Consider the following 23,635-nt stretch of genomic DNA (forward strand, 5'->3'; position numbering starts at 1 on the left):
TTGATCCGCCGCTGTCCGCACGCCCCCCCAGCCCCGGACCCGCTGCCCCTCTGTCCGGGCAGTACTGGGAGAGGCCAGTTCCAGCCCCGTTTTCTCCCGTGACAAGCGAGGAGTGGGCGCACGCTGGCCCACCCTCTCTGGGCGTTCAGGCAGCACCTCTGGGCCCCCGCACGCCTCTGCCCCGGCCCCGGCCCAGGGCGCCCCGCTGCAGCCCCCACGTGGCTTCCCTCCGCCAGGACTACAGCTCCCAAGAGGCCTTGCGGGCAGCGGGACGCTGCAGCCAATGAAAAGTGGCCTTGCTCAGAGAGTGGGCCGCCGCGGAGCTCGCCGGGAGTTGTAAGCCGCCCGATAGCGGGCCGGGCTAGGTAGAACTACATGTCCCAGAATGCCGCGGAGAGGCGCGGGCCAATGAGGAGCGGGCGTCTTGGCGCGGCGCGCAGGCGCGCTGGGGTGGGTGGCCGCGGATTCATGTGGAGGTCAGGGGCGCTGCGGGAGGGGAGCGGGGCGGGAGGGCGCGGTAGGTCCCGGGGCCGGGGCCGGGGCCGGGGCCGGGGCCGGGGCCGGGGCCGGGGCCGGGGCCGGGGCCGAGCCGAGCCGAGCCGAGCCGAGCCGAGCCGAGGCCTGGGAGCGGGAGCGGGGCCTTGGCTCACGGGACGCCTGTCCTGGGGGCGAGAGGCCTAGGAGGGAGCGGGGAGAGGGAGGCCTGGCGGGGGGGGGTCTGGGCTGCGGGAGGCGGCTGAGCCGGGTTCGGGGTACGGAGGGCCCGCAGCGGAGAGGCGGGGTAGCGCAGAGGGGCTGGGGGGAGCCGTGACCCGGGGGCGGGTCGGGGGAGGCGGCCTCGACCTCCGGGAGGAGGGTGGGGGGTGCCGGGGTGGGGGTGCCCACACACGCGGGGTGCTGCGGGGCCTCAGGCTCTGCGCCCAGGGAGGAGAGGCGTGAGGTGTGCGGGTGGAGGAGGCCCGCGGGGCTGGGGTGGCTGTTGAGGGGGAGAGACAAGAGTTGCCGGGGGGAATGCCGCCGCTGCAGGGTGGGTTTTTTGGAGGGGGGTCAATCCTGGGCTCCGTGGGCACCTGCACACGGGACCCCCCCGCCCCTTCTGGCTTCATACGGTTTTAACAAGCTCGTGTGGTTTTGCAGGAGGGACTTTTTAAAGGGGCTGGAACCGGACGCGTGAAATGGCTGCGAAGGTGTTTGAAAGCCTTGGGAAGCTTGGCCTGGGGTTGGCTGTCGCAGGTGGAGTTGTCAATTCTGCTCTTTACAATGGTGAGTGGGAGAGGCCGAGCGCTTTCCAGTTCGCTTTGTATCTTTTTTTTTGTCAGCATCTTGGCTGCTCTGTGCTTTTATTGCTAACGGCATCGGGGGAAAATAGACACGGAGCCCTGCTGGGCTGTTTGATACCTCGTGCATTGCACAAGCGAGAGGATTGCGAGGTCCCTTCTCTATGAGCCGCTGCCCTTGCGAGCAGACTGGGGGGCCAGCAGTCATGGCTGCATCTTCTCTTTGCCGTGTTGCTCCCAACAAGGAGCAATTCAATTAATTTCACCCGTCTCCTGTAGGAAAAGGCTTTGCCTATCCCCGATAGACCGTTTCCATGGGAAGGTTTTGGTGGTGCGCAGGTACAACGGGTGGCAATAGCGAAACCGCGCTTGACGTGCTGTTTTCTTCTCTAGTCGATGCGGGCCACAGAGCTGTCATCTTTGACCGATTCCGCGGGGTCCAGGACACGGTGGTAGGAGAAGGTACCCACTTCCTCATCCCCTGGGTACAGAAACCCATCATTTTTGACTGCCGCTCTCGCCCCCGTAACATTCCTGTGATCACTGGCAGCAAAGGTGAGTGCTGGGACCCAGCAACTGTAAGAGAACCAGGCGATGACGTGCTGTGGCTTATGCTGATGCTGCTCGGTTAGCAGCTGGGTGGACAGGAGAAAAAGCTTTACCACGGTCAAGACTTTTGTGATCTTTAACTTCCACAAAATGAGTATTTGGGTGGGATTTTCCTCTTCTGGACATGGAGATCCCACGTGTGCTGAGTCCGGTTTGGCACAGAGTCAGGAATGGTTTGATCTGTCTTTTTAGGTACAGAACAGATTAAGGGACCCTTCCTTCAGTCCCGTAAGTCGTCCCTTTAAACATGAAGTCTCTGTCTTTACAGTAGAGCAAGTAATTCCCTGCACCGCAAACAAACTGAAGCTTAAGGTGAAAGGGGTGTAATCCCTCCTCTGTAAGGAGGATTTGGATCCCAAGGTGAAAGGGGTGGTAAAAATAACTCGTCTTTGCTGGCAAAAAGAAGTCTGAATGTTTATTCTTTCTCATTTAGTTACCCTGGAGAGGACAACTTTCAGGATATCTCCTGTCCCTGTGGTTTGCCACTAAACTCGTGACTCTCTTCCTACAGATCTACAGAACGTGAACATCACGTTGCGTATCCTGTTTAGACCAGTGACTGCCCAGTTACCACGGATTTTCACCAGTATTGGAGAGGACTATGATGAGCGTGTCCTGCCCTCAATCACAACTGAAATCCTCAAGTCTGTTGTGGTAAGGACAGCGTGAGAGCAGCTGGGCTCTGCCGGTCATCTTCCTTTCCTCTTTTTAGCAGTGAGGGACCTGCTGGAGGGTGGAATATGTCGTGCTCCAGAATAAAGCTGCTCTTTCCACTTCCCAGGCTCTCATGGGCCATCCAGAAGAGCTAATTGTAGCTACACTAATTGTTTGTGTCTCGGTCATTCTGACTGCTTGGCCTGACTTGATTCATGTTGGATGATCTCTGGATGGAAAGAGGTTTCTTCGTTACCTGCTCTCAGTTGTTAGCTCTGCTCTTCAGGCTGGGAGTTGCAGACAGGACACTGGCATTTTCATTTCTCCTGTATTCTTAAATTTCGGCTTACTGAAGATCTCCGTTTTTGGAAGCATCCCCAGGGGACTGTGAAATAACCACTAACCAGCTTTAGTCCAGCTTTTACATTAAGTGCTCAACTAGACAACCTCCCCTCCAGCTTACGCTTAAACTCCCAGTCATTCAGTCTTTCTCTTACTTAAATGTCTGGGCAGCTCGCTGTTTGCTGGCTTTGGGAGAACTGGATTAACTCTGGGGCTCATGGGTGCAAAGACGGGCGGGGCATGCAGAATCTATCACTTCTTGGAGCTTTCTTCTCACTGTTGTCCGCCCTGATTTCAGGCTCGCTTTGATGCTGGAGAATTGATCACTCAGAGAGAGCTGGTGTCAAGGCAAGTGAGCGAAGACCTCACGGAGAGAGCAGCAACCTTCGGGCTCATTCTGGATGATGTGTCCTTGGTAAGAGCTCTCCTTTTCCCGTTTTTCTCTTTGGAGTGCACCCAAATAAGAGCAGTGGAGAAGAGAATCAGTGGATGGCCAGAGAAGGGTGGGCTGGAAGTTCAGACACATGGACTACGTTCGTCTGTCTGCAGTTGCATGGGATGTAGCGATTACAGCTCAAGTCAGTACCTCTGGTTTTGTCGCTGGCCTTCGGTGACCTTGAGCAAGCCTTTGAAGGCTCCGCTGCGCTGGCTCATCGACAGACTTCACTGCTGCAGGGCTTTTAGAGTTAAAACGAAGAGCAAAAGCTTCTGAGGGTGATGGATCAGGCTGCACATTGCTTTAGAGAAGGCAGCTGTTCCACAAGCACCCTGAGACACAGGGAGAAAGTGCTAGGCATGAGGAGGTAGTGCAAATGTACACTTTTCATAGCATCTTTTTTTCTATGAAGTATTAGTTATTCTCCTGGCTGTGTAGTCTTCTAAGACTATTCAAGGAGGGAGCTCTTCCCTCATACCTCCCTATAAGCTTTGTAAATTAAATCTGTTGTAATCTGGCTTGTACATGCACCTCTTCCTTTCTCTTTTGGGACTTCCCTCGAAAGCCTGCTTAAGAGGAAAGGGAAACGAGCTCTTTCATTTGGCTTTGAACATATAGGAAGTCTTCGCAGGAAGGTGACTTTGTTTCTGCAAAATGTGAGGTTTTGACTCTTTGTTTCTGGTGCTTTCTACTGAGCACACTACTGAAGGAAATTCACCTTTCCCTTGTCCCATCCCAGGAGCCTGTAGCTGTCCAAACAGCCCAGACTGAGCACACCAGTGCATAATGGAGCACGAAAGGTGTAGGATGGCTTGGCAGACAGCGGGCTTCCCTGCTTTGGGAGGGGAGCGCTGGGCGAGCGGGCTGCCTCTGCCGGGTGCTCGAGCAAGCGGCGGTGGCAGGGGAGCGTGGTGTGTCTCTGGAGGTACTGGTGTTACTGGTCTGCTGGACTGGAGTTGCGCTTGTGGTGTCTCCCTTGAGACTTCAAAACTGGATGGGGAGCCCCGCTTGTCCCAGTTTCTGTTTTTTTAGGGATACTGGCTTTCCATCTCCATTCCAGTTTCAGTGATAGAGGCAGGCCGCCCCCTCCCTGGGCGCTGGGTGGGTCACAGCAGTGCTGACGTAAACTGTCAGTGTTGTGGACTTTGCTTGATTTCTGCCTTGCAGACCCATCTGACCTTTGGCAAGGAGTTCACGGAGGCGGTTGAAATGAAGCAAGTGGCCCAGCAAGAAGCAGAGCGAGCCAGATTCATTGTGGAAAAGGTACCTTGTCCTTCTGAGAAACCTGGAAATGGTTGCCAGTATCTCCTTCCCATTCTAGCTTGCAGTGAACATCTCACTCACTGGAGAGAGACTGGGCAGGCTGAATGAAGTAGTCACTTAGGGTGATAATGCTGACATGCTTCTCAGATTGTTGGATAGATAAGGTTGGTTTTGTGGGTCTTTTCTTATAATCCTGTGTCACAGTCTTACTGGAGTGCTGATCAGAAATGTCTGCATGGAGGAGACAGCACTCAGGAGGAAGTGTCAGTTAGAAATGGGGTTCGACGCTGAGATTTGCAACCCAAGTGCTCCTACTGTTTGGGAATTTTGAAGCTTCCGTGGTGTTTGATATCATGGGCATGGGGGCCTGTGTCCTAGGAGTGTTACTGACTGCATGCAAGACCACGTAATCTCAGATCAACCCAGGACCTCAGTGAGCATCCACAGAAACAATTTCCTGTTAAAGTACCCCAGTAGAGCTGAGAACACATGCCTGTTGAGATTGCAAGAACCCGCAACTACACCCAAAATTAATCCAGTGGATGCAGTAAGATGCATGTAATCAGCTGGGATGATTAAACAGTAGAAGTGTTTATCTGACCTGGTTTTAACTCCACTGAAGTTCTCGAGTCTTTCATAGATAATTTTCCACCAGGAGTGCCCTTAGGTGGGTTAATGTTTCATGAGGTTAAGACTAATAGGGCAATTTCAAGATGATTTTTCAACGTTTTTTCCACAGTAGGCAGGAAAACAGTCTAAGAGAATGAATGCAGCTTTCAAATAAAATCACCTTCTGTCTTAGCTATCCTACTGGGGAAAAGAACAGTACGGTGGTGAAGTGGGAATTTATGTTTTAGACATGACAATAGCTTCTTTCTTCTCTTTTGTTTTCTCTGTTGGTTATTCCCCTTCTCATCTGTTTACTTTCAGGCTGAACAGCAGAAGAAAGCAGCTGTCATCTCTGCTGAGGGAGACTCGAAAGCAGCTGAGCTGATTGCCAACTCGCTGGCCACTGCAGGTGATGGCTTGATTGAGCTGCGCAAGCTGGAGGCAGCTGAAGACATCGCTTACCAGCTCTCACGGTCCCGCAACATCACCTACCTGCCCTCTGGACAGTCTGTGCTCCTCCAGCTGCCGCAGTGAACCTGGCTCTGCAGCCATAGCTAGCCTGGTCACCTCCACCTACCAGATCAGTCCTTTCCAAAAGAATCTTTGCAATTTCCTCATTGGTAAAAGCAGAGGAAATTAAAATTCAACCCATTTTGAATTCTTAATCAAATAAAACTGAACACTCTTGACAACAAACCTGCATTCCTCCCATGTACGGTCAGAGCAGTGGCTCCACTGACCATTAAGCTAGGTTTGAGAATTGCCCCTTTCCAGGCAGTTTGAGCGACAGGAGCAGAGTTTTCATCTGTTCACTCCTGGGACAAACAGGTAGCCCAGGTGACGCCCTGACCACAAGAGTGCTGTATCAATCTGGTTTCACAGCGATGCTTCAGTGCCTTTAGGCTGGCTGAGCCGGGATCATTACAGACTTGCAGGTCCTGGACTATGGAACAGGGACGCTCAGGGCTCGCTCTTCAGTCAAGCCAGTCTTTTTTCAGGTGTCAGCTGAGAGAAAGAGGACATCTCAGCTGGTAGGACAGCGGCTCTGCTGTGCCTGTGTGAACCATAGCACTGATAGCTGGAGGCACAGATCGAGTGGATTGTGGCTGGGGGTGAGAATAGCAGAGATTCACTTCATGTAGTAGATGGATTTCAGGCATGGAGGAGAAGATACTTCCTCTGCAGGAAATACTTCTCACGTACATGCTGGAAATGGGACATCTCCACTTCTCCCCCCGCTGCCGCACACTGATCTGATTGCTGCCGCTTGCCCTGTTGTGCAGCGTTGGTTCTTTCATCAAGGTCAGTACAAGTGGCAGTTGGCCTATTCCAGACGGCACCTGGGACAAAGAGGGGATGACTCGGTGCTCCGTGGCTCAGGCAGTCGGACGTGGGCAGAATTCTCTGTTACATCAATGCTCTTTTTATTTAGGGAAATTGAATTGTGAGGAGGATGTGATGGGTGAGATTGTATAACCAGCCTTCAATAAATGTCACGGTCCCAAGTGTAGTAGTGTGGGGGTTTTTTTTTATATCTCAGAAGAATGAAGGTTGGGTCAGTGGAGCATGACACCTCATGCTTGTGCTAGATTATTTGGATAAAAGTCGCTTAGCACAGGCAAATAGGTCTTGCTCCTGACAACTTAAAAGCTTGAAATATGATTCTTAGGCTGAATTCCTGCAACAAGGTCAGGCTGAGAATATCTTGAGGTTATTGTGAGGGCTTTTAATTGCTTTCCGTGCACAGTTCAGCCTGTCATTTACTGCATGTACACGCATTTTCCAGGGTGCTCTTTTGATGCAACACCATGCCATTGGAAAGAAAACAGGGGTGTATTGTACCTGGTACAGCCTGCAGTGAGCTTCTAACCTGCCAGCGGCTGTCAGAAGGCATGGTGCTAGCCTGGCACACCATTATTACCCCCATCCTGCAAATAGGGTGCTCATGCGATGTCTGTTATCCCTGAGCAACGCAGTCTTTGGGTGTCATCGCTACCCTGAGGATGTTGAGCCCTCAGGAAAGCTTCTGTGAATGGTGGGCTCATTTCGTCATCGTACAGCCACTTTGGGTTGTTGCCCTCGCCTCCGGCGAAATGGAAAGACTCGCCTGCTTTTTCTGCTGGGCAGGGTATGCTCTTGCAGTGATGAGGTGCCTGAGCTTGCAAAATATTTTAAGCAGCTGAGCAGTCAGGTCCATAACTCCCAAATAACTTCCAGACCTCTTCCCTCTCTAGTGCTCTTGTTCTTTATTCTTCTGGTTTACTGCTTCAGACACTTGTAAGGAAGCTTCCACTTTTCTCCCAAGGCTCCTTTTAAAGCCCCCTTCGTGTTTCCTGCATTTCTCTCTCTCTGTTAGTTCCATGCACCAGGTGTTGGCCTCACAACAGTGTGTCTGAAATCCCTTCTCAGCTTCTGGCTCTGCAATACTTCTCCCTCCAGTTCTGCATTTTCAGTGGAGTGTGGAGCGTTTCCTGCTGCTTTTGCTGTTAGCCTCTCTGGAGGAGGTGTCTCAGGCTCTAACTGTGGCCCCTGGGTCTGATTAATCACCATTTCCTTTGCTTTTGGGTGTAATTCTTTTTACAAATGTTCCCTGGCTGTTAACTGCTCCTTTACCCTTGCTGTGCCTCACTTAATGCCTAAAGCTGCCATGAACTCATCAGACTTCAAAGCTGCTCTTGAACCTGTAGCTGTCTTGGTGTGTGCTAGCTGAACCCCTTGTTTATATTGTGTTTATAGCTGCTCTTCAGCCTTGTAGACCATGTGGACTGTCGAGCTATCTGGCTCCAGATGGGAATGGTGACCCTAAAATCAGGACGTGGTTTTGTGTGGGCTGCACAGGGATACTGGGTAAGGAAACAGCCTTCTGCTGGCTGGATGGATGCTGCTCTGAGAGCTCGCAGCAGTGAACGAGCACTGCCTGGCATCCTCTGCCAAACTTCTCGGGTGCTGGTAGACTCCTTAATGTAAAAACAAAACAGAAAGTCAAGATTATGTAGTCAAGGACTGGCCTGCCTGGCGTTCCTGGCCAAGGCTGGACTGGAGAGTGTCGAAGGCTGAACTCCGCTTCCCAGGACGCTGGCCCTTCCCTCGCAGTGTTCGGGAGGCGTTAGCAGGGTGTGAGCAGTCGCTCTCAGTGCTCTACTTGTCGGGGCAATAGAAAGAGCTTCGGGCTTGGGTAAGATGAAGGCAGGCCGCCCTCGCTGCTCGAACAAACAAGGCGTCCCCACCCTCTCTGGCGTTTCTAACCTTGTTGCTCTTAATAATCCAGTAACGAAAACTTGTTCGTGAAAGTGGAGCGCAACCTGGGGTGGAGAAACAAGAGAGGGTCAAGGCATGTGGCTTTGTACTGAGGGCAGAGAGAGGAGTTTTGTTGTGCAGGTCCTGGTCTGCCCTCCCAGATAGCCTGCATAAACCACTCGATCAGCCTGACGTCCTGCGACTGTCACCTGCTGCTCTGCTGGCCTACCGGGGGGCTGGCTCCCAGCTGCGGGGCACAGCTCTTGCAAGGGCTGCCTGCTCTTTGCAACTCTCACATGTACGAAGGTGCTGGAGATGCTCCAGAAACAGCAGATCTTCCCCCTTCACCTCATCCTTAGAGAGAGCAAGAGAGGGGCTGTCTTGTGACCGTGCCTGGAGGAGCAACCGCTGTCTGTGACACTGTACTCCGTGATCACCACATGCCACGTCTTTTGGGTAAGACGCTTCAGCCCCAGGTAAGCTGTGATCATGGGTGGGAGGCAGCTGGATGATGCCACTTGAAGGGAAGTGAAGAAACTTCAGGTTTGTTTCTGTGACCAGAAAAGCCAGTGGGCCTGTCGTCTGGCTGCCACGCCTGGATTCCCACTGTCTGAAATGCATGGCACAAGTCTGATTGATTGAAGAATTTCCTACATTGAGCAGTTCCACGAGTTCTCTGTTGTGTGGGCTGTCTGCTGCTTATTAGGGATTGCAGCCATGCTAAAACTTCTGCTTTGGGGAAGGGGATGCTTTCTGTGGTCAGTTTTTCTTTATTTTTGCCACCTATTTGCACAAAACACTTTGAATTTAGTATATTTGACAACTTTTAATCCCCCATCAATTTAGTTTGAAATTGCTTTTCTCCAGAGGAAAGACAGCATGACTGCGTAAAGCCAGTGTTTCCCCAGCAAGGCTGGATGTGTTACTGGGCTGGAGAAAGCACACACTTCCTTAAGCAACCTAGCTAAAATGGCCCAAAAATTTAGTCAGAGAAAGGCTCTGACCCAGACCTCTGCCTGGGTGTTCGCTAGTCAGAAATAAATGCCCTTCTGTCAGGTTCTCCCTCCCCAAAGCTGACTCGCACCAGCATCACACCAGCTACTCTAGATCTTTCAATTTTCCAACAAATTGTTACCTTTAGCACCAAAGTCTTGGGGCAGGGGTGTTTTGCGGGTGCGTGATGGAGGCTGTAGCTTTGCTGCTCCCCGTGACAGCCCGCGTTAGCCAGGGAGGACGCTTGCGAAGAGGTCACCTTTTTCAGAGGCAAGACGAATACAAACTGCGGCGCGGCGGAGGCCGGCAGCCAGGCTGCTCTCCCACCAGGTGGCAGCAGCAATTCTGCTCTGCACGGGGAGGACAGTGGGGAGCAAAGGGTGTCCCTCAGCCTCCCGTGGGGACAGGTGAGCGGGGAGGTCACCCTGCCCGGGGCAGAGGACGCGAGGAGTGGACGTGGACAAAGGCAAACACAATAGCACAATCCCGAGGCAAAGAAGAAAAAGCACAAGCTGGCAAAAGAGCTGTCTGACAGGCAGCACCTCTTGGGCAGGCAGGTAGGAGGGTTTAGTCCCTGTGCCAGGCTGCCCTGGTAAACCTCTGATGCCCATTTCACTCTGTTCAGCATCTCTGGTCCCAGCTCCAGGTTTTAACCCCTCTAGGTAGCGCATTAAAAGGTGCAAATGCCTGTCTCTCTTTCTAACCCTGGTCCCAGGGTGGCTTGGCTTTGCAGCCTGCCTCCTTGCAGCCCTTTGAGCATTCCTCCTATCCCTTTCCCAACCACAAAAGGCCATCCCTAGTTTATTACTAGGACAGGAACAACAGAAATGTCTAGGCATGACTTCAGAGGTGCAAGTTGTTTTAGCTTGACATTAGAAAACAGCATTGAGTCTTCGGGTCCAGACCATTAGTATGATTCATTCATACCGGAGGGTCCAGTGTCGGTAAAAGCCTGGCAGTTTTTTAATCTGAAGCCCTGTAGTTTTGTGGCCCCAGAGCAATTAGAGTAATGGCAGCACAGACTCATCACTTGTATTTCTCTGCATACAGCCCAAAAACGGAACTACAGGGACCAGGTTTTGGGCAAAGTCTGCTGGTAATGGGCAACATAAGACCTGCTGGTGCCACTAAAGGGCCCTGTATGAGGGGGACTGCAGCCCTCTCTGCTACCAGAATGCATCTCCTGCTTGAGACCAAAGAGCAGCAGTTGGTTGCCACCTTCACACACCAGAGCCCTCACGCCAAGGCGAAATCTCCCTGCCCACCACTCTGCCTTGGCTGCAAACCTGCGGAGAGGTTTGGGTTTGGTTTTTTTTTCTGGGAGACTTTGCCTTACTTCTGCTTCCTTTCATGCTAGTGGAAGAGCTCAGCTCTGCACCACCCGCAGCAGCTGGGCCAGCCCGCTAGCAACATTCAGACCAGCCAAACAAGCTTTTGTTCATGATAAACAAACAGGAAACTGCCTGATTTCCTCTGTGTGTTCACCCTCTCTCTCGCACGCGTGCTCTCTTCCTATTTAATAGATAACCACCCTACCTGACTTGTGAAGAGGAGGCTGAAAACAACCACATGGATAGGCACTCTGCAGCGGTTGTAATTTGCAGCATGGCTGTTGCATTGAAATGGGCATCTGCTCCCTGACAGTCGCTGATGCACCACAGCTGAAGCCTCTCCAGGTAAGGGAGCTCCCCGAGTTTGTGATAATTTATACCCTGCAGCAAGCTGGCAGCGTGTCTGAAGTGGTTAGAGCAAGGGATAGGGAGGAGTTTCCTTATTGCTTCCTTTGTGCTGTTTATATCCAAGTGGATCTAGCAGAAAATGCCTCTGTCCTGAAAGACAGGGGCTGTGGGGGGAGAAAGCAGTTGTGGAAGCGGGTAGGAAATAATGTCCTAAGCCAGGCTGGAGCTCAGCTCAGCTGGGAGATGGGGAGCAATTCTTAGGGCCAAATTTGGTTTAATTATTCCTTGCCTGGAACTAGTCAGTGCTGGGGGCTGAGAGTTCCTCATATGCCTGAGCTGACTTCAGTCCAGCAAGTCCCGACTTACACTAGTGTAAGTCTCAGAGGTAGGTCAGGTTTACTTAGGGATGACTCGACTTTTTGTGCTTTGGTTTTCTACGTGGTGAAGCAGGAGAGGACTGTCACAGGTAGAGAGGTATAAGGGTAAGTGATGGGGGACATAAAGTATACTCTAGCTAGGGCATGCAGAACAAACTTCCAGAGAAAGTGAAGCATCTGATGTCTTTAGAAAAATACAGTGGGTATTTCTTTTAACCATGCGCTCACCCACAGCCATGCTGGGTTCACTTTCCCCACCCATAGAAAGCAATAAAAAACCAAACCTATGGGGAAAGGACCTGGTGGACCAGGCATCCAGTTCTTGCTTGAACACATCCCCAGGAAAGAGGAACTAGAGAGGCTGGGAAGCTCCCACGGGAGGCTGAGCTCAACTGCTGCTGTAAAAACAGCATTTGGGGTTCCCCGCACCGCATCTGCACATGATGCTGATCTGGACAAACTCAGAAACCTGCAGTGAGTTATCCTTGATGTCTGACAAGCCAAAGCTGCGCATGAGCATGGGAAGTTGTGTCCCAAACCGAGCTGCAGGAGGACAGTGCACAAGGTGGAATCAAGTGGAAGATGCCAATTGCAAGACGTGTTCGCGTCCCCCATGCTGGTAGGGGCAGCAAGGCAGGAAGGGCAGGAGGAGGCTAGGAAAGAGCGCGTGCAGGATGCCTCTGAAGCGGTAGGTTAAAAATATTCAACAGAGGCAAGAACAGGAAGGAAGCAGGGGTTAAGCCTGAACAAGGTGAGTCTATCCCAGACACGTTAATTCAAACATGACTTCCGTGGGTGTAAGTCTTGCAGTGCCCCTTCTGCAAAGCTGGTAAATACAGCTCTGTTTCCTCTGTCACTTACAGCATCTTCCTCCCAAGCACAGCTTTCCATGGGTGCTTTTCAAACCCAGAGGGAAGCTTCTACACAAAAAGCTAGGCTGGAAGATTGGGTGTAAATGGAAAGGACTCTAGTTAAACCAGTTTGTTCCTCACCAGCCAAGGTACATGGACCCTACTTGCACTGCTTTGGTAGGGGTTGATGCTGATCTGAGCAGAGGTGCTCTTTAACGCAGGAACAGAAATGTCTCCAACAGCCTGCTATGGTGACATTTCCATTTAACAATTACCCCAGCACAAACGTTAGAACTTCCCTTATGCAGGCAGTCTGCTGCGGAGACCACCTGAGACTACAGCATAACACCAAAGCTGATTGAACAGACAACAAAGAGTAAAAGCCCAATTCTGTGACTTTCCCTCCCTCCCATCCTGCTCTTGTCCCACTGCCATATCCCAGAATCCATATTTTACTTCATTTAAAAAAAAAAAAAAAAGCACAAAACCAAGGCTCCCCAAAGAGACCTTTTTTTATTTTTTTTGTGGCATGATTTTTATGCAGAGGCTGATGACTCTGATAATACAGTCATGTTACCATCCTGCCCCCAGTATCCCAAAGAAAGTTGTTAACCCACACATGGACCTGCCAGACTTTTCTGCATTATACAAGGCTGTTACTACTGCCCTGCCCCGGCTGAGATCAAGGCCCTGTAAAACCATGCTGGGTCCTTGAAGAGCTGCCCCTCAGCACCCAAGTGCTTGCAGCATTAAAATACTTGTCAGGGAGGGCTGAGTGTGTCTTCTCAGAAGGGCAGAGTTAAAGCTACTGGTACCACAGTCTGGAATTCGGCTTCTCGGGTGTTTATTGCATGTCAACTCTGCCTGTACCCTGCTGCTCTGAAGGTCTAATCTCTGGGACACAAGGAGATGCTGGTGGGTGTTAGCTCTGCTATATTATTTGGAGGCAGTTAATCTTTAATTGTGGCCTTACACTGAACTAGTAAAGGAGAAGGGAGAATGGGAACAGGAATTTCCTCTGCTTGAACTTCTACTTTGCTCTATATAGTCTCAAAGCCCAGCACCTCTGCACTCAGTGGCGGTGGTTCCCTCAGACAGCGCAGGGCTTCCTGTGACAAGAACTAGCAGGAAAACCCCTTTGTTTTCCTTTTGCTTCCTTTCCCATTGCTTGAAAGGATCCTGGATCCTGCAGGACATAGCAGGAGACCTAAAAGATAAAGCATTAATCTGAGAGTCCACCGGTTGGGTTGCGGACCCGGTCAGCAAGGTGTCAGCACCCTGTCCGTGCCTCAGTTTCTCTTCTCACCCTTGGCTGGTTTTCCTAGTGGGGCAGGGCCTGTTCTTTGCAGGGTCCTTGAGCAGCACCTCGCTCCAAGGGCCTTTCTCCCTTGGGGAAGGAGAAACAGTCGCAATTGCAACTGCGCTCACAAGTGTTAAGTGATGCCCAGTTCAGGCTGTTCCCAAAACAGCACTGTTATGATGTGGGGGCCTCAGCAAAACACCAAGCATGCAGAGAAGGCCTAGTGCTGTTCCGCTTGGCCCTGCTTAGTGCCAGCCCTGGCACCAGCACCAACCAGCCACCAAGAGTCACCTCTCACCATGGGAGGAAGCAGGTAGGACAGCCATCTCCCTGTTGGCTGTGGAAAGAAAGCAGGCTAGGAGGGCTGGTTCGCTGGCTGCCAAGTTTCCCAAGAAATCATCACAGCAGGAGTCCAGATGAAGCAGAGAGCCATCGCTGCCTGGGTAAAGTCAAGAACTCTTGTACACCGGGCTCCATCTCACAGCAGCACAGCTCACGTGGGACTGCAGGTCCCGGACTGGGCAGACATCTCTCATACCAGAGGATTCCAGCCCTGGTTTGCTGCCTGAAAGCCATATAAAATAACCAGAGCAGACGGCTCAGGGATTGCCCAGGAACACCCAGCTTTGCAAACCCAAGAAGCCTGCCCACGGGAAAATTAACCGCTGATAAAAGTAGTTCACCTCTGTTGGATTTTTCTCCTTCCCACACCATTCTGCAGCTGGTAGTAGTGGTTATCCCCACCACAGAGCTCGCTGCATCTCAACAATACTCTTACTGGTTAAGTTTGCTTTCTCAGCAAGTCTAGAACATCTAGTCCTCTAGAAAAAACACAGGTGGGTAACACTGTGTTCTGCTATCTGCGGCCCCTGGCCCAGCAAATTGTCTTACTTCTATTGTACTTTTCACTCTGAAAGGTCTTAAGCTGCTCAGCAGAAAAAAGGTCTGGTTTCCAGGGAGGGACAATGTCACATACTGCTGCTACTTCTGGAGCGAGCTGCAAACAGCTGAAACACTGCAGCAGGTTAGGGAGGAAATGAAGACCTGTATCACCTGTCCCCAGCACCCATGCAATGAGGAGGACACATGAGGGCACTTCCCACACTGGTTATACTCTAGAGAGAAGGGAAATGCCAGACAGAGGGGGCAAGGGAGCTGCAGCATCTTACTGAGCAGGGAACAAGATGCAGAAAGTTGCCCCTAGAAGTTACACACCACTGTGAAGGGAAAGCAGAGATGACAGCAAGGAAATCAGAGGGCTGATAAGGATCTGTGGCTGTGAGGCAGGTGTGTGCTAGGGAGCAGATCGTGTGCAAGCAGAGATGTGGGACTGTTGCTGCATTTTGTTTGTTTCCCTTTACCTGGCTGACATGTCTTTTCATGTCAGAAGCTAGATCAAAGAGAGGGATGTAAATAGCTAAACAGGCTTCCTTGTGGGAACAGGGCTGAGTGCCACAGCCAGCCTCTCAGCTGGATCCCTCCCTGGGAGCAGCATGAGGAGCTGTCACCCTCCATTAGCTGAACACCCAGGGAAGAACGTGTGCACTGCTGGGTGCCCTGGGCATTCAGGAGCCAAACCATGCAGCGAGGCTAGGAAGAGTTGCACTCCTCTGCAGCTGTCTCTTCCCTAGGCCACCACCGATGCTGATGGGACACAAACAGGGCCATGAGGACAAGTGCTTTGGTTTCATCATGTCAGAAGCCCTTCAGAGTCCAAGGCTATTTGCACTTGGTCCCTGCTTTATTTATTTTTTTTTAAACTCTGCCTCTGCAGAGTTATGGTGTCCACTGAGAAAGAGGGACTTGACACTTCCTTTTAATCTCTGCATATCTCTTATTTGGGGGGTAGTGAAGTAACCCTCGCTGACATCATCTGAAGCTGAGGATGCAGAGCACCTTTGTCAGGAAAGGTGCCTGCAATCCTCCAGTAGCCATTGCAACATGAGGGGACCTCATGCTGCAGGCTCAGGGTATGGAACCCTGGTTAGAAAACCACAGACTGCATCAGAGAAGAGGGAACAGCAGAACAGCCTGGGAGACCAAATGCTCTCCTCACATGCTGGAGAGAAAGATCATCAAGGCCCTGGCCTACTCTTGTCCCATGGATGGACACGAGCAGTAGCTTTGCCTTTGTGTGTGTTGAAATAGTTGATGGCTTTACCCCTCATCTGTACCCCTTTGGATAAGAGCACCCACTGTTTTCCAACATCCCTCCGCTGAAATCCCACATTTGGAAGTGGGGCTGTCACTGCTGTCTTGTTCATTCACCTTCCAAGAAAAAGGTCCCCAGCATTTTTTTTCCTGCCCTTTTCAAGGCAGGAAATTCTACTACATGGCATCCTTCACATGCACACAGTTAACCAAGAACAGCACCACATCCCCTGACATCCTCTCTCCATTTTTCTCAAGAAGCTGCACTGCACAAGGGTGTTGGGCCAAGATGGAGCAGTGCCCATGCCATCAAAGCCCAGGGTCTCCCCCAGCTATCCCCCTTTGCCTTCCAGTCCCAGCAGAGATTAGAACAGCCTGGAGCCTGTTCTGAATTGGGCCAGCTAGTAACAGCTCCCATGGGGCTGGTCAGAGCAGTGTGCCATGCTCTGCTCCTTTCCCATGCCCCCACAGCAGGGGTTGCTGGGGCAAGGAAGAAAACTGGCAACGTTGTTCTGATCCCACCATGGGGCTTCCCCAGCCTGCACTGCCCCTTTTATTTGACCGTGAACTTTAACTCTAAATGCCCCGATCACTGCTCTGGACAGGGAACTCAAATCTGGGTTGTATGTTCAATAATCAAGAGCAGGTGAAATACACTGGCATGTAGCATTACATTTCGGGGGGGTGTGAAGGTGTATAGATTTTTTGCAGAACCTCAAATCAAGTGCCCTACACTGTTGGGGGGGGGCATTTGCAGCAAACAAAACAGATGAGGAAACAAACCACTGGTAGAGAGGGATTGCAGACTAAAGGATTTAAAAAAAGGGACTACAGCAGGAACACGAGTCTGAGAGTGGGCAAGAGGGAGCCAAAGCTACATGGCACAAGAGATTCCTGAAGTCCCTGGGAAGCAGCTAACACTACCAAAAGGGCTGCTGCCCTTCCCCCTTTTCCTGTTTCTGCTACTCTTGCTAATTCTTTTACTGCCGCCAAACCTAAACCACAGCACTGCTCTTCCCTCCTACACAGTGCTCAGCAGTGGTTTTCAGGGCTATGGAGTAAGCTTCGCAGTTTCCTGGGAGAGGTGATACCACTGCAAAACACTGTGCCAGCCTGGAAAGCAGCAGTCCCGACCCTCCCCGCATCCTTTTATGAGCCCCATACCTGCCACCAACAGGGAGCTCTACCAGCAAAAAAATATTTTTTTACTTCTTGTCACATCTCCCTCATCCATCAGGCCTGGGCCCTGCAGGTGGGTGTAATCAAGAAACCACAGGCCAGAGTTAAGTAGTTACTAGTATTTTAAGGGGAGAGGAAGGTTTGAACAAGTGGGAGCTGGGGTTTGGCATAATAACAGAAGCGACCGACTCCTCTGGCTACTGTAAATCAGATAGGGCCTCACTGATGAGGCCTTTTTTAAGGTCTTACCTGGCTCCTGAGGGGCAGCTCTGTCACCCTACGCGACAGGCGGCCCTTTCAAGGCGCCTCCCATCCCGAGGCCGCAGCCGCTCCCTCACGGCAGCCGCTGTGTGAAGCGTTATCCCCATTTATCCGTGAGGAGCGGGGCCCCGAGGCCTGGCGTCGACCCGGCTTCCTATTACGGCCATTATTCCCCCGGCGGCAGGGCTGAGACCAGGGGCCTTCACCGGAGCGGCGGAGGTGCCCGCGGAGCGAGGCAAGGCGTGGGCCGGGGTTAGCCGCAGCGCAGCGGAGCCCTCGCCACAGCTTGCCCGGCTCAGCTGACTGCAATTAGGGCGGCCTCTCTAATTACCTCAGCGGAGTAACGGTCGGCCCCGCTGAGGGGAGCCGGCGCCCTCCCCCGCCTTCGCGCCGCTCACCGCGCTCCGCGCGCGCCGCCTCACCTGAGCCCCGCGGGGCGCCGGCCCCCGCGCATGCGCAGCGTCCCCCCCGCCCCGCGCGCCTCACCTGCGCTCCGCGCTCCCCTCCGGCCCCGCCGCAGCCCGAGGTGAACAGCGAAGGGCGGGGGCGGGGGGGGGGAAGCGAGGCAGCCGCCCGACGGCGCATGCGCCCCTGGGCGCCGCGCGCCGGCCCCGCTCCCCTCAGCCTATGGGTGTCCCGTCGTCGTCCTCCCCCCCCCCCCCCGCCCCGGCCCCGCGCGCGCGCTCCCCTGCTCGCGCACACGCGCACTCCCCCCCCACCCCCACCCCCCCCGCGCGGCAGCCACCTCCTCGGCGCGCGCCCGCACCGGCACGCGCGCGCGCGTGCGCGCGGCGGAGTCGCGAGACTGGCTGCGGCGGCCACGTAGCGCTGCGGCGGCGGCTGAGGGGAGCGGGAGCCGCGTCCGCCGGCGGCGGCGGGGCCTGGGCCTGAGCCCGAGCCCGAGCCCGAGGCAGCGGCTACTCGAGCGCCGCGGCGGCGGCTGAGGGGGCCGAGCGGAGGGAGAGAGGGAGGGCCCCGGCCGCCCTGCCCTCCGCCCTCCCGCCTCGCCTCCTCCACCCGCCCTCCGCCGCCTCGCCTGTGCCCCCCTCCCCTCGCCGCCCGGCATGGAAGGCGGCGGGGGCGGCCCCGAGGGGATCGGCCTGGGTGAGTGTGGGCAGCCCGCTCGGCTGGAGATCCCCTTCCCCCTTCTCCTCGGGCCTGGCGGCAGCCGCCGAGCAGCGCTAGGCCCAGCCCGGGGGTGGGTGACGGAGGGAGCGGGGTAGAGCCGCCTCCCGGCCTGGAAGGGAGCGGGGCTGGGGGCGGGGGGACGGCCGCGCCGTGCCCGGCCCGCAGCCCCCCGGGGGAGCAGGGTGCGGGCAGGGCACCCCCCGGGCGGAGGGGGTGCAGCCAGAGGAGCCCCCCGCGGGAGGAGGGGAGCGGGCGGGAGAGGAACGCCGCCGGAGGGCCGGGGGGTCTGCCCTGGCTGCTGTACCCCGCTGGGAGGGGGCTGTGCCACCTGCCCGGGGGGAGGGGAGGGAAGGTGAGTTGCACGAAGCAAGTGGGAGAAAAAAAAAAAATAATCGTGCTGTCTTTGGCTGTGCTGGACTGCCTTTCCACACCTCTCTGCGCTTTCTGCCTTTGCTTTCCAGCCCCCTCCCGCGGAGTGGTGGCACGGAGGTGTGGGGGCCACTGGCAGCCCTCTCCTTCCTCCTTGTCACTTGCTAATTGTGCAGCCAGGACGGTGCACGGTCCGCGATTGTTAGGAGGGGACGCGGTTCTTAAATGCAGTCGCTTCTGGGACTGGAGTTGTCATTGGGTAGGTGAGGAAATGAAATGTTACCTTGTCCAGTAGCTGGGTCCAGGTGTGTGAAGGGAAAAAATCAGATGTTTTCTCCCTTCCTCAGTCTTTTGCTTAGGTATCTTCCTGTTCTCTTTGCTCTCAGGACTGATGTTGTGGTATGTGCGTCCCAGGGTTTTGGTTTTTGTTTTGATTTTTAACTGCCTCGTGTGCAACTTTCGGTCCTGTGGATGTCTTGGTACAGATATTGTTAGAATGAAAATTATGCTTCAAGATAGTGTATCTCTTTGGTCTTAGTAGTATTATGTAAGTATCTTTAATCACAACTGAGTTGTGGCATCTTGTGCAGCAGAAGTGATTTAAGTCAAAGCGAGGGAAGTACTGTAGACATAAAGGATGTGAGGAATGTGCATTTTTATCTTTTCAGGGGATGACCTGAGCTGTATTGTTCTGGGAATGGCAACTGGCACATGCTTTGTTGACAGTGGTGTATGCGCGGTGAATCAAGAGAATGATGGTGGGGTATGTGTGTGCGCGCTGAATAAAGGAGATGTAATGCATGAGCATTGATTTGTGAAGGGTGGTCTGGTGCACCTTGATTTGCCACCGTGCTGAATGACTGCAGCTTGATTGTTCGCATGTGGAAGTTGGGTGCTCTTTCTCTTGAGGTATCTGGTGTGTATTAACAAAATGAGCATTATAGATGCAGGACTATGGACACTGGTGTGGTTTAAAAGGCTGTGGCGTAGGAAAATCTCATATAAAAAGGATCTAATATTTTATGGTAACAGATAATTTACATCCTTTACATGGGTCTAGTCTAGTGTTCTCGCCGGTACCTATTTGAAACCCCTTTATTTGTCTTTGTACCTGCATGTAAGATGCATTTTTTTTCTGCTTTATAGAGATTAATGAAGTGCTTGCAATATGGTTGTTGTGCTGAATGGATGAAGAGCCCCATCCCTGCCCCAGGCAGCCAACACTTAAATTTAGATGTTGATAATAAAGTTGAGATATAGACTGAACTCACAGTGTGAATGTGTAGTTGCGGGTTAGAAATTTTGAAAGCTTTTGCAGAGAGTATTTGATTGAAGGAGAAGTGCAAAATCATGAAGGCTTTTTACTTTTCTAACTAAGCAATTGCATGTAATAGGATGTCAGAGACTTAAGATTTTATTTATAATTTTATCTAGTGTTTGGCGACTAATGTTTAGAGCTGCTTCAGCATTTATTTGCAGTAATTGAGATCAGTTGTATTTGGGAAGATCAGTTGAGTAAATGTTTTGTGGCTGAGCATTTGTAATATTTGTAAAAAAACCTTTCAAATCTTTACATGATCAAAAGAGACTTTGGCATTATAGGCTATTGTTCATTTGTTTTAAAGGACTTAATTGATTATATTATTATTTCTTCTCACCTCATACTGATATAGGAACTTTGATGTTTTCTGGAGAGTAAATTCTTCAGCAGTTTTGTACGAATCGTTAGGTATATATAGGAGCTAAATTATAAAAGCAGTTTGTCAGGTTCTGTTGCAAGTGCAAGATACTGGGATGTTAGGTTTTTATTCTCGTTGCCAGAATCATAGAATGTGGAAATTTCAAACTGAGAGGTGAAATTTCATCTAAAGATGGAAAGTCATCATATGTACAAGAAATTGCTTATAGATCGAACCTATTTTGTCTGGTGTCATACCCCCTAGAGCACGAGATGTCCGTCTAAGAACGACTTGGGAAGAGTCCTTTGAGTTTGTACAACTGCATCAAATAGATACTCTCAGTAAACAAGATCCCATCTTCCAGTCTTGGTATCATGTGCCGTATCAGCGCCTAATGGAAGAGTGGTGTACCAACAGCATATCTGAGATAGGCACAGGTGTATTTAAGGTGATTACAAAACTGCGTGTCATCAGTGACCTGTTTCTCTGTGGCACACTATAATATGCCTTGTCAAAGAATTTGTTTCTAACCCCACAAAAAAGAGAGACATAACTGGAAGGACGAACCAACCAATTGAGACGATTGATATGTTCTCTAGCAACCTGATTCTGTGGATTATTATTGTATTAAAATATTTTATAACCATTCTCTTACTTGGTTAAATTCCTACAGCACAGAACAGCTGATCTCTTAATGTATTCTGCTGTGAAACAGCTCTCCCTACAAGATCCAGATCTTGACTTCTAAATGGAAGATTAAGTAAATTTTAAGGAACATAATTATGTTTTTTGAAACAGTATTAGTTTGCATTTTGCTAAATACATGCTATTTGTCTTTTCAGAATGTTATGATACCAAAGTTTGTTTCTTCCCCCCACAATAGTTCGAAAAAATGTGGATTTTTATGTGGAGGTCATTTTATTATCATGAAGTTATACGCTTTAAATATTAATGCAGTCAATGAGCAGATACTGTCTACAGTTGACATCACCCTATAATGTCTTGAGCTTCCTCAAGCTGAGGAAGCATGGCTGAATTATTTCAGACAGTCTTTTCCAACAAGAGTCTGTAGTTTTTAACCTGTTCTTTCTGTGGATCTAAATGCCTAACTTCCAGCTGTTTCCACTGTAAATACTAGGCTTATGTATTTCAAAAACTTTGCAATAACTCCTTTTTTCTATCAAAAGTCTAAATAACTAATCTCTGTTAACAACAAATTTTATGTCTTTAAGAACATTTTAATAAAAATACGATTTGTCCTTGAAGTTGCAAACTGTATTTAAACACATACTCTTATAAGTGAGTAAATGTGAGTAAAATTATATACCATCTTGGGTCTTTGCAGGACCTTAATTTTCAGTATTTTGGAAAGTGGGTGGGGTTTGCTTGTAACTCTTAAGTAGAATTCATGTAGGTCTCATAACTAGTAAAAGCATAACAGACAGACTTTCCTAGCTCAGTTGAAACATTCATTATAACCTAAACTTCTCGTATCTAATTTCCAAATTACTTTTGCAAATGCTTAATTTTCCAAGGGATCTTAAATTGGTGATTTTTAGGTTGCTCCTCCCTCCTGAAAAACAATTGCATGGGGAGTGAAACTCTGGCGGTAGCTCTGGTGCCAGCAGCTTAAACTCATTAACACAAGCAGCTTGCATTAGTTTCCTTGACACTTTCAGACACCCTTCCCTGAGGAGGTTTCAGACTAGTAGTTTTCGCTCAAGAGAAACATTTAGCTATGCTAAGCAACTACCAGCACTTTATGCTGTATTGCTCTCTTGTTTGTGTATTTTTAAGTTTTGAAACTTGATTCTTTCAGTGGAAAAGTGATTTTAGGAATGTAATAAAAGGCAAGTGGGCCTGCTTGAAGACAGGTTATTGGAATTAGGATCCATATTAATATTTGAGACAAAACCTGTTAAGCCAATTTCGTTCTGTCCCAGGTACTAAATACAAGTGAACAGAAAGTTTTGCAGCTGGAATTTTGGAGGAATATTTGTGGTATCACTGCAAAGACAGATGGCCTGGTAGGATAAGGTAGTAGAGCTTTTCTTTTTTTACAAGCAAAAAGTTTTATAGTTGAAAATTTACAGACAAGCATCCATTAATCCACATACCTTCTTTTATGGGAATGTTGTACACAAAAAATGGCAAATATTTGAGTTGGAGCATAGCTGAATCTTGCAGGTGCAGAAAGCTTACTAGAACTTTGCATTTCCTCTCGCTGACTAGTCTCGTGGAAACGAGTAAACGTGGAACAGTAAAAATCTGTTATGAACTCCACAGTTGCTTGCAGGTCATGCTTATTTAAGCCTTTTTAGTGCTTATGTGATGAAAAGGGAATTATGGAATGTGTCTTAATAGTGCTGTCTGAAGACAAATTACATACGGTGACAACTGTGAATTTTAATGGTAGACGGCAGACTATTTCTAACGAAAAGCCTGATTGCTGTTAGTGTCCAGTATCCTAACACGTAGCAAGTACTGTCAGCTAGCTGTGTCACTGTAATATTTTTGGACATTTGCTGAACAGGAGTATTTATGTTTTCTGATTGATGCAGATATTTTTTGCTACATATGCTTTAAAGAAGCAGCTCTCCTTCCTGCTCATACTTTTGTAGGTTTTCTGGTTCTATCCTTTCTAACAAATTACACTGTTTCATACAATGATGGGAGCTCTATCCTTAAGTCCAGAAACTTTCCGTTTTTTCTTTTCTTTTTCACGCTAGCAAATTTGAGGTATTTCTCACATAAATGATGGGGTCAGATGCATTGCCATTCGTCAGTATATTTTGTATGCTTTCTCACTGTAGTAAATACTCCAGGTTCCCTGTTAAGTGACACGCACTGTGCTTAGATTTCCCATGTTTTAACTGCATGTCACTTTATGAGGGACTTTTGTTGGCTTAGGCGTTTAATGCACTGCGACACCAGTAGGCTTGAGATAATGAAAATACAAGTTGTGGTGTATAGATGCGACTTCAGAAGTCTTTAGCAGGGACAGAAACATATCCTAAGACATCTTCATTGCCCACGTCATGTAATAGTAAAAATGGCTGCTGAGAATCTCTAGTTTGCTTTATTGTAATGTGCATGTCTTGAATCATTCATTTCACAGTTACTAGCTGCAGGACAAAATCTATTAGTCAGAGTGAAATGCCATGCTGACTGCAGTTTAAAGGTCTGAGAAAAATTATGTCCTGAATTTAATTGCAACTTTTTGCCAGGCAGTTTTGTTTTA

The 23,635-nt window shown here is 50.5% G+C and overlaps 2 protein-coding genes and 1 long non-coding RNA gene across 7 annotated transcripts in view; 2 read left to right on the forward strand and 1 right to left on the reverse strand.

Annotated features, from left to right (window-relative positions):
* The first annotated feature begins 389 nt into the window (after positions 1-389).
* Positions 390-6,700, forward strand: PHB1 (prohibitin 1). Of its 3 annotated transcripts, none has more exons than XM_075171469.1 (7): positions 390-476; positions 1,138-1,263; positions 1,671-1,832; positions 2,398-2,540; positions 3,181-3,297; positions 4,486-4,581; positions 5,512-6,700. In XM_075171469.1, the coding sequence occupies exons 2-7, from the start codon at positions 1,176-1,178 to the stop codon at positions 5,722-5,724; spliced, it is 819 nt and encodes a 272-aa protein (XP_075027570.1). In that variant the 5' UTR covers positions 390-476; positions 1,138-1,175; the 3' UTR covers positions 5,725-6,700. The 3 variants fall into 3 exon arrangements, with proteins under 3 accessions (XP_075027570.1, XP_075027572.1, XP_075027571.1); XM_075171471.1 differs by having other exon boundaries at positions 408-450; XM_075171470.1 differs by having other exon boundaries at positions 476-517.
* On the reverse strand, positions 2,288-17,849 carry LOC142091901 (uncharacterized). Of its 2 annotated transcripts, none has more exons than XR_012676901.1 (2): positions 17,705-17,849; positions 2,288-14,192 (listed from the first exon to the last, which is right to left on the reverse strand). It is a non-coding gene; the product is annotated as an uncharacterized LOC142091901 (long non-coding RNA). The 2 variants fall into 2 exon arrangements; XR_012676900.1 differs by lacking the exon at positions 17,705-17,849 and adding an exon at positions 17,207-17,653.
* ZNF652 (zinc finger protein 652) overlaps positions 8,999-23,635 on the forward strand; it is a 35,601-nt gene continuing 20,964 nt past the window's right edge. The window contains exon 1 of one of the 2 annotated variants that reach the window (XM_075171461.1): positions 8,999-11,096. The gene's annotated coding sequence lies outside the window, so the exon portion shown is untranslated. Of the gene's footprint in view, positions 11,097-18,026; positions 18,323-23,635 lie in introns of those variants that run through there. The other variant, XM_075171460.1, reaches the window with a different exon arrangement.

This window comes from Calonectris borealis, chromosome 22 (assembly GCF_964195595.1).
Source record: "Calonectris borealis chromosome 22, bCalBor7.hap1.2, whole genome shotgun sequence".
Lineage (NCBI taxonomy): Eukaryota > Metazoa > Chordata > Aves > Procellariiformes > Procellariidae > Calonectris > Calonectris borealis.

Coding starts and splice junctions, on each gene's coding strand:
- PHB1 (XM_075171469.1), top strand. CDS start 1,176: ATGGCTGCGAAGGTGTTTGAAAGCCTTGGGAAGCTTGGCCTGGGGTTG. Junction 1,833..2,397: donor TGTGATCACTGGCAGCAAAG/GTGAGTGCTGGG, acceptor CTCTTCCTACAG/ATCTACAGAACGTGAACATC. Junction 3,298..4,485: donor TTCTGGATGATGTGTCCTTG/GTAAGAGCTCTC, acceptor TCTGCCTTGCAG/ACCCATCTGACCTTTGGCAA.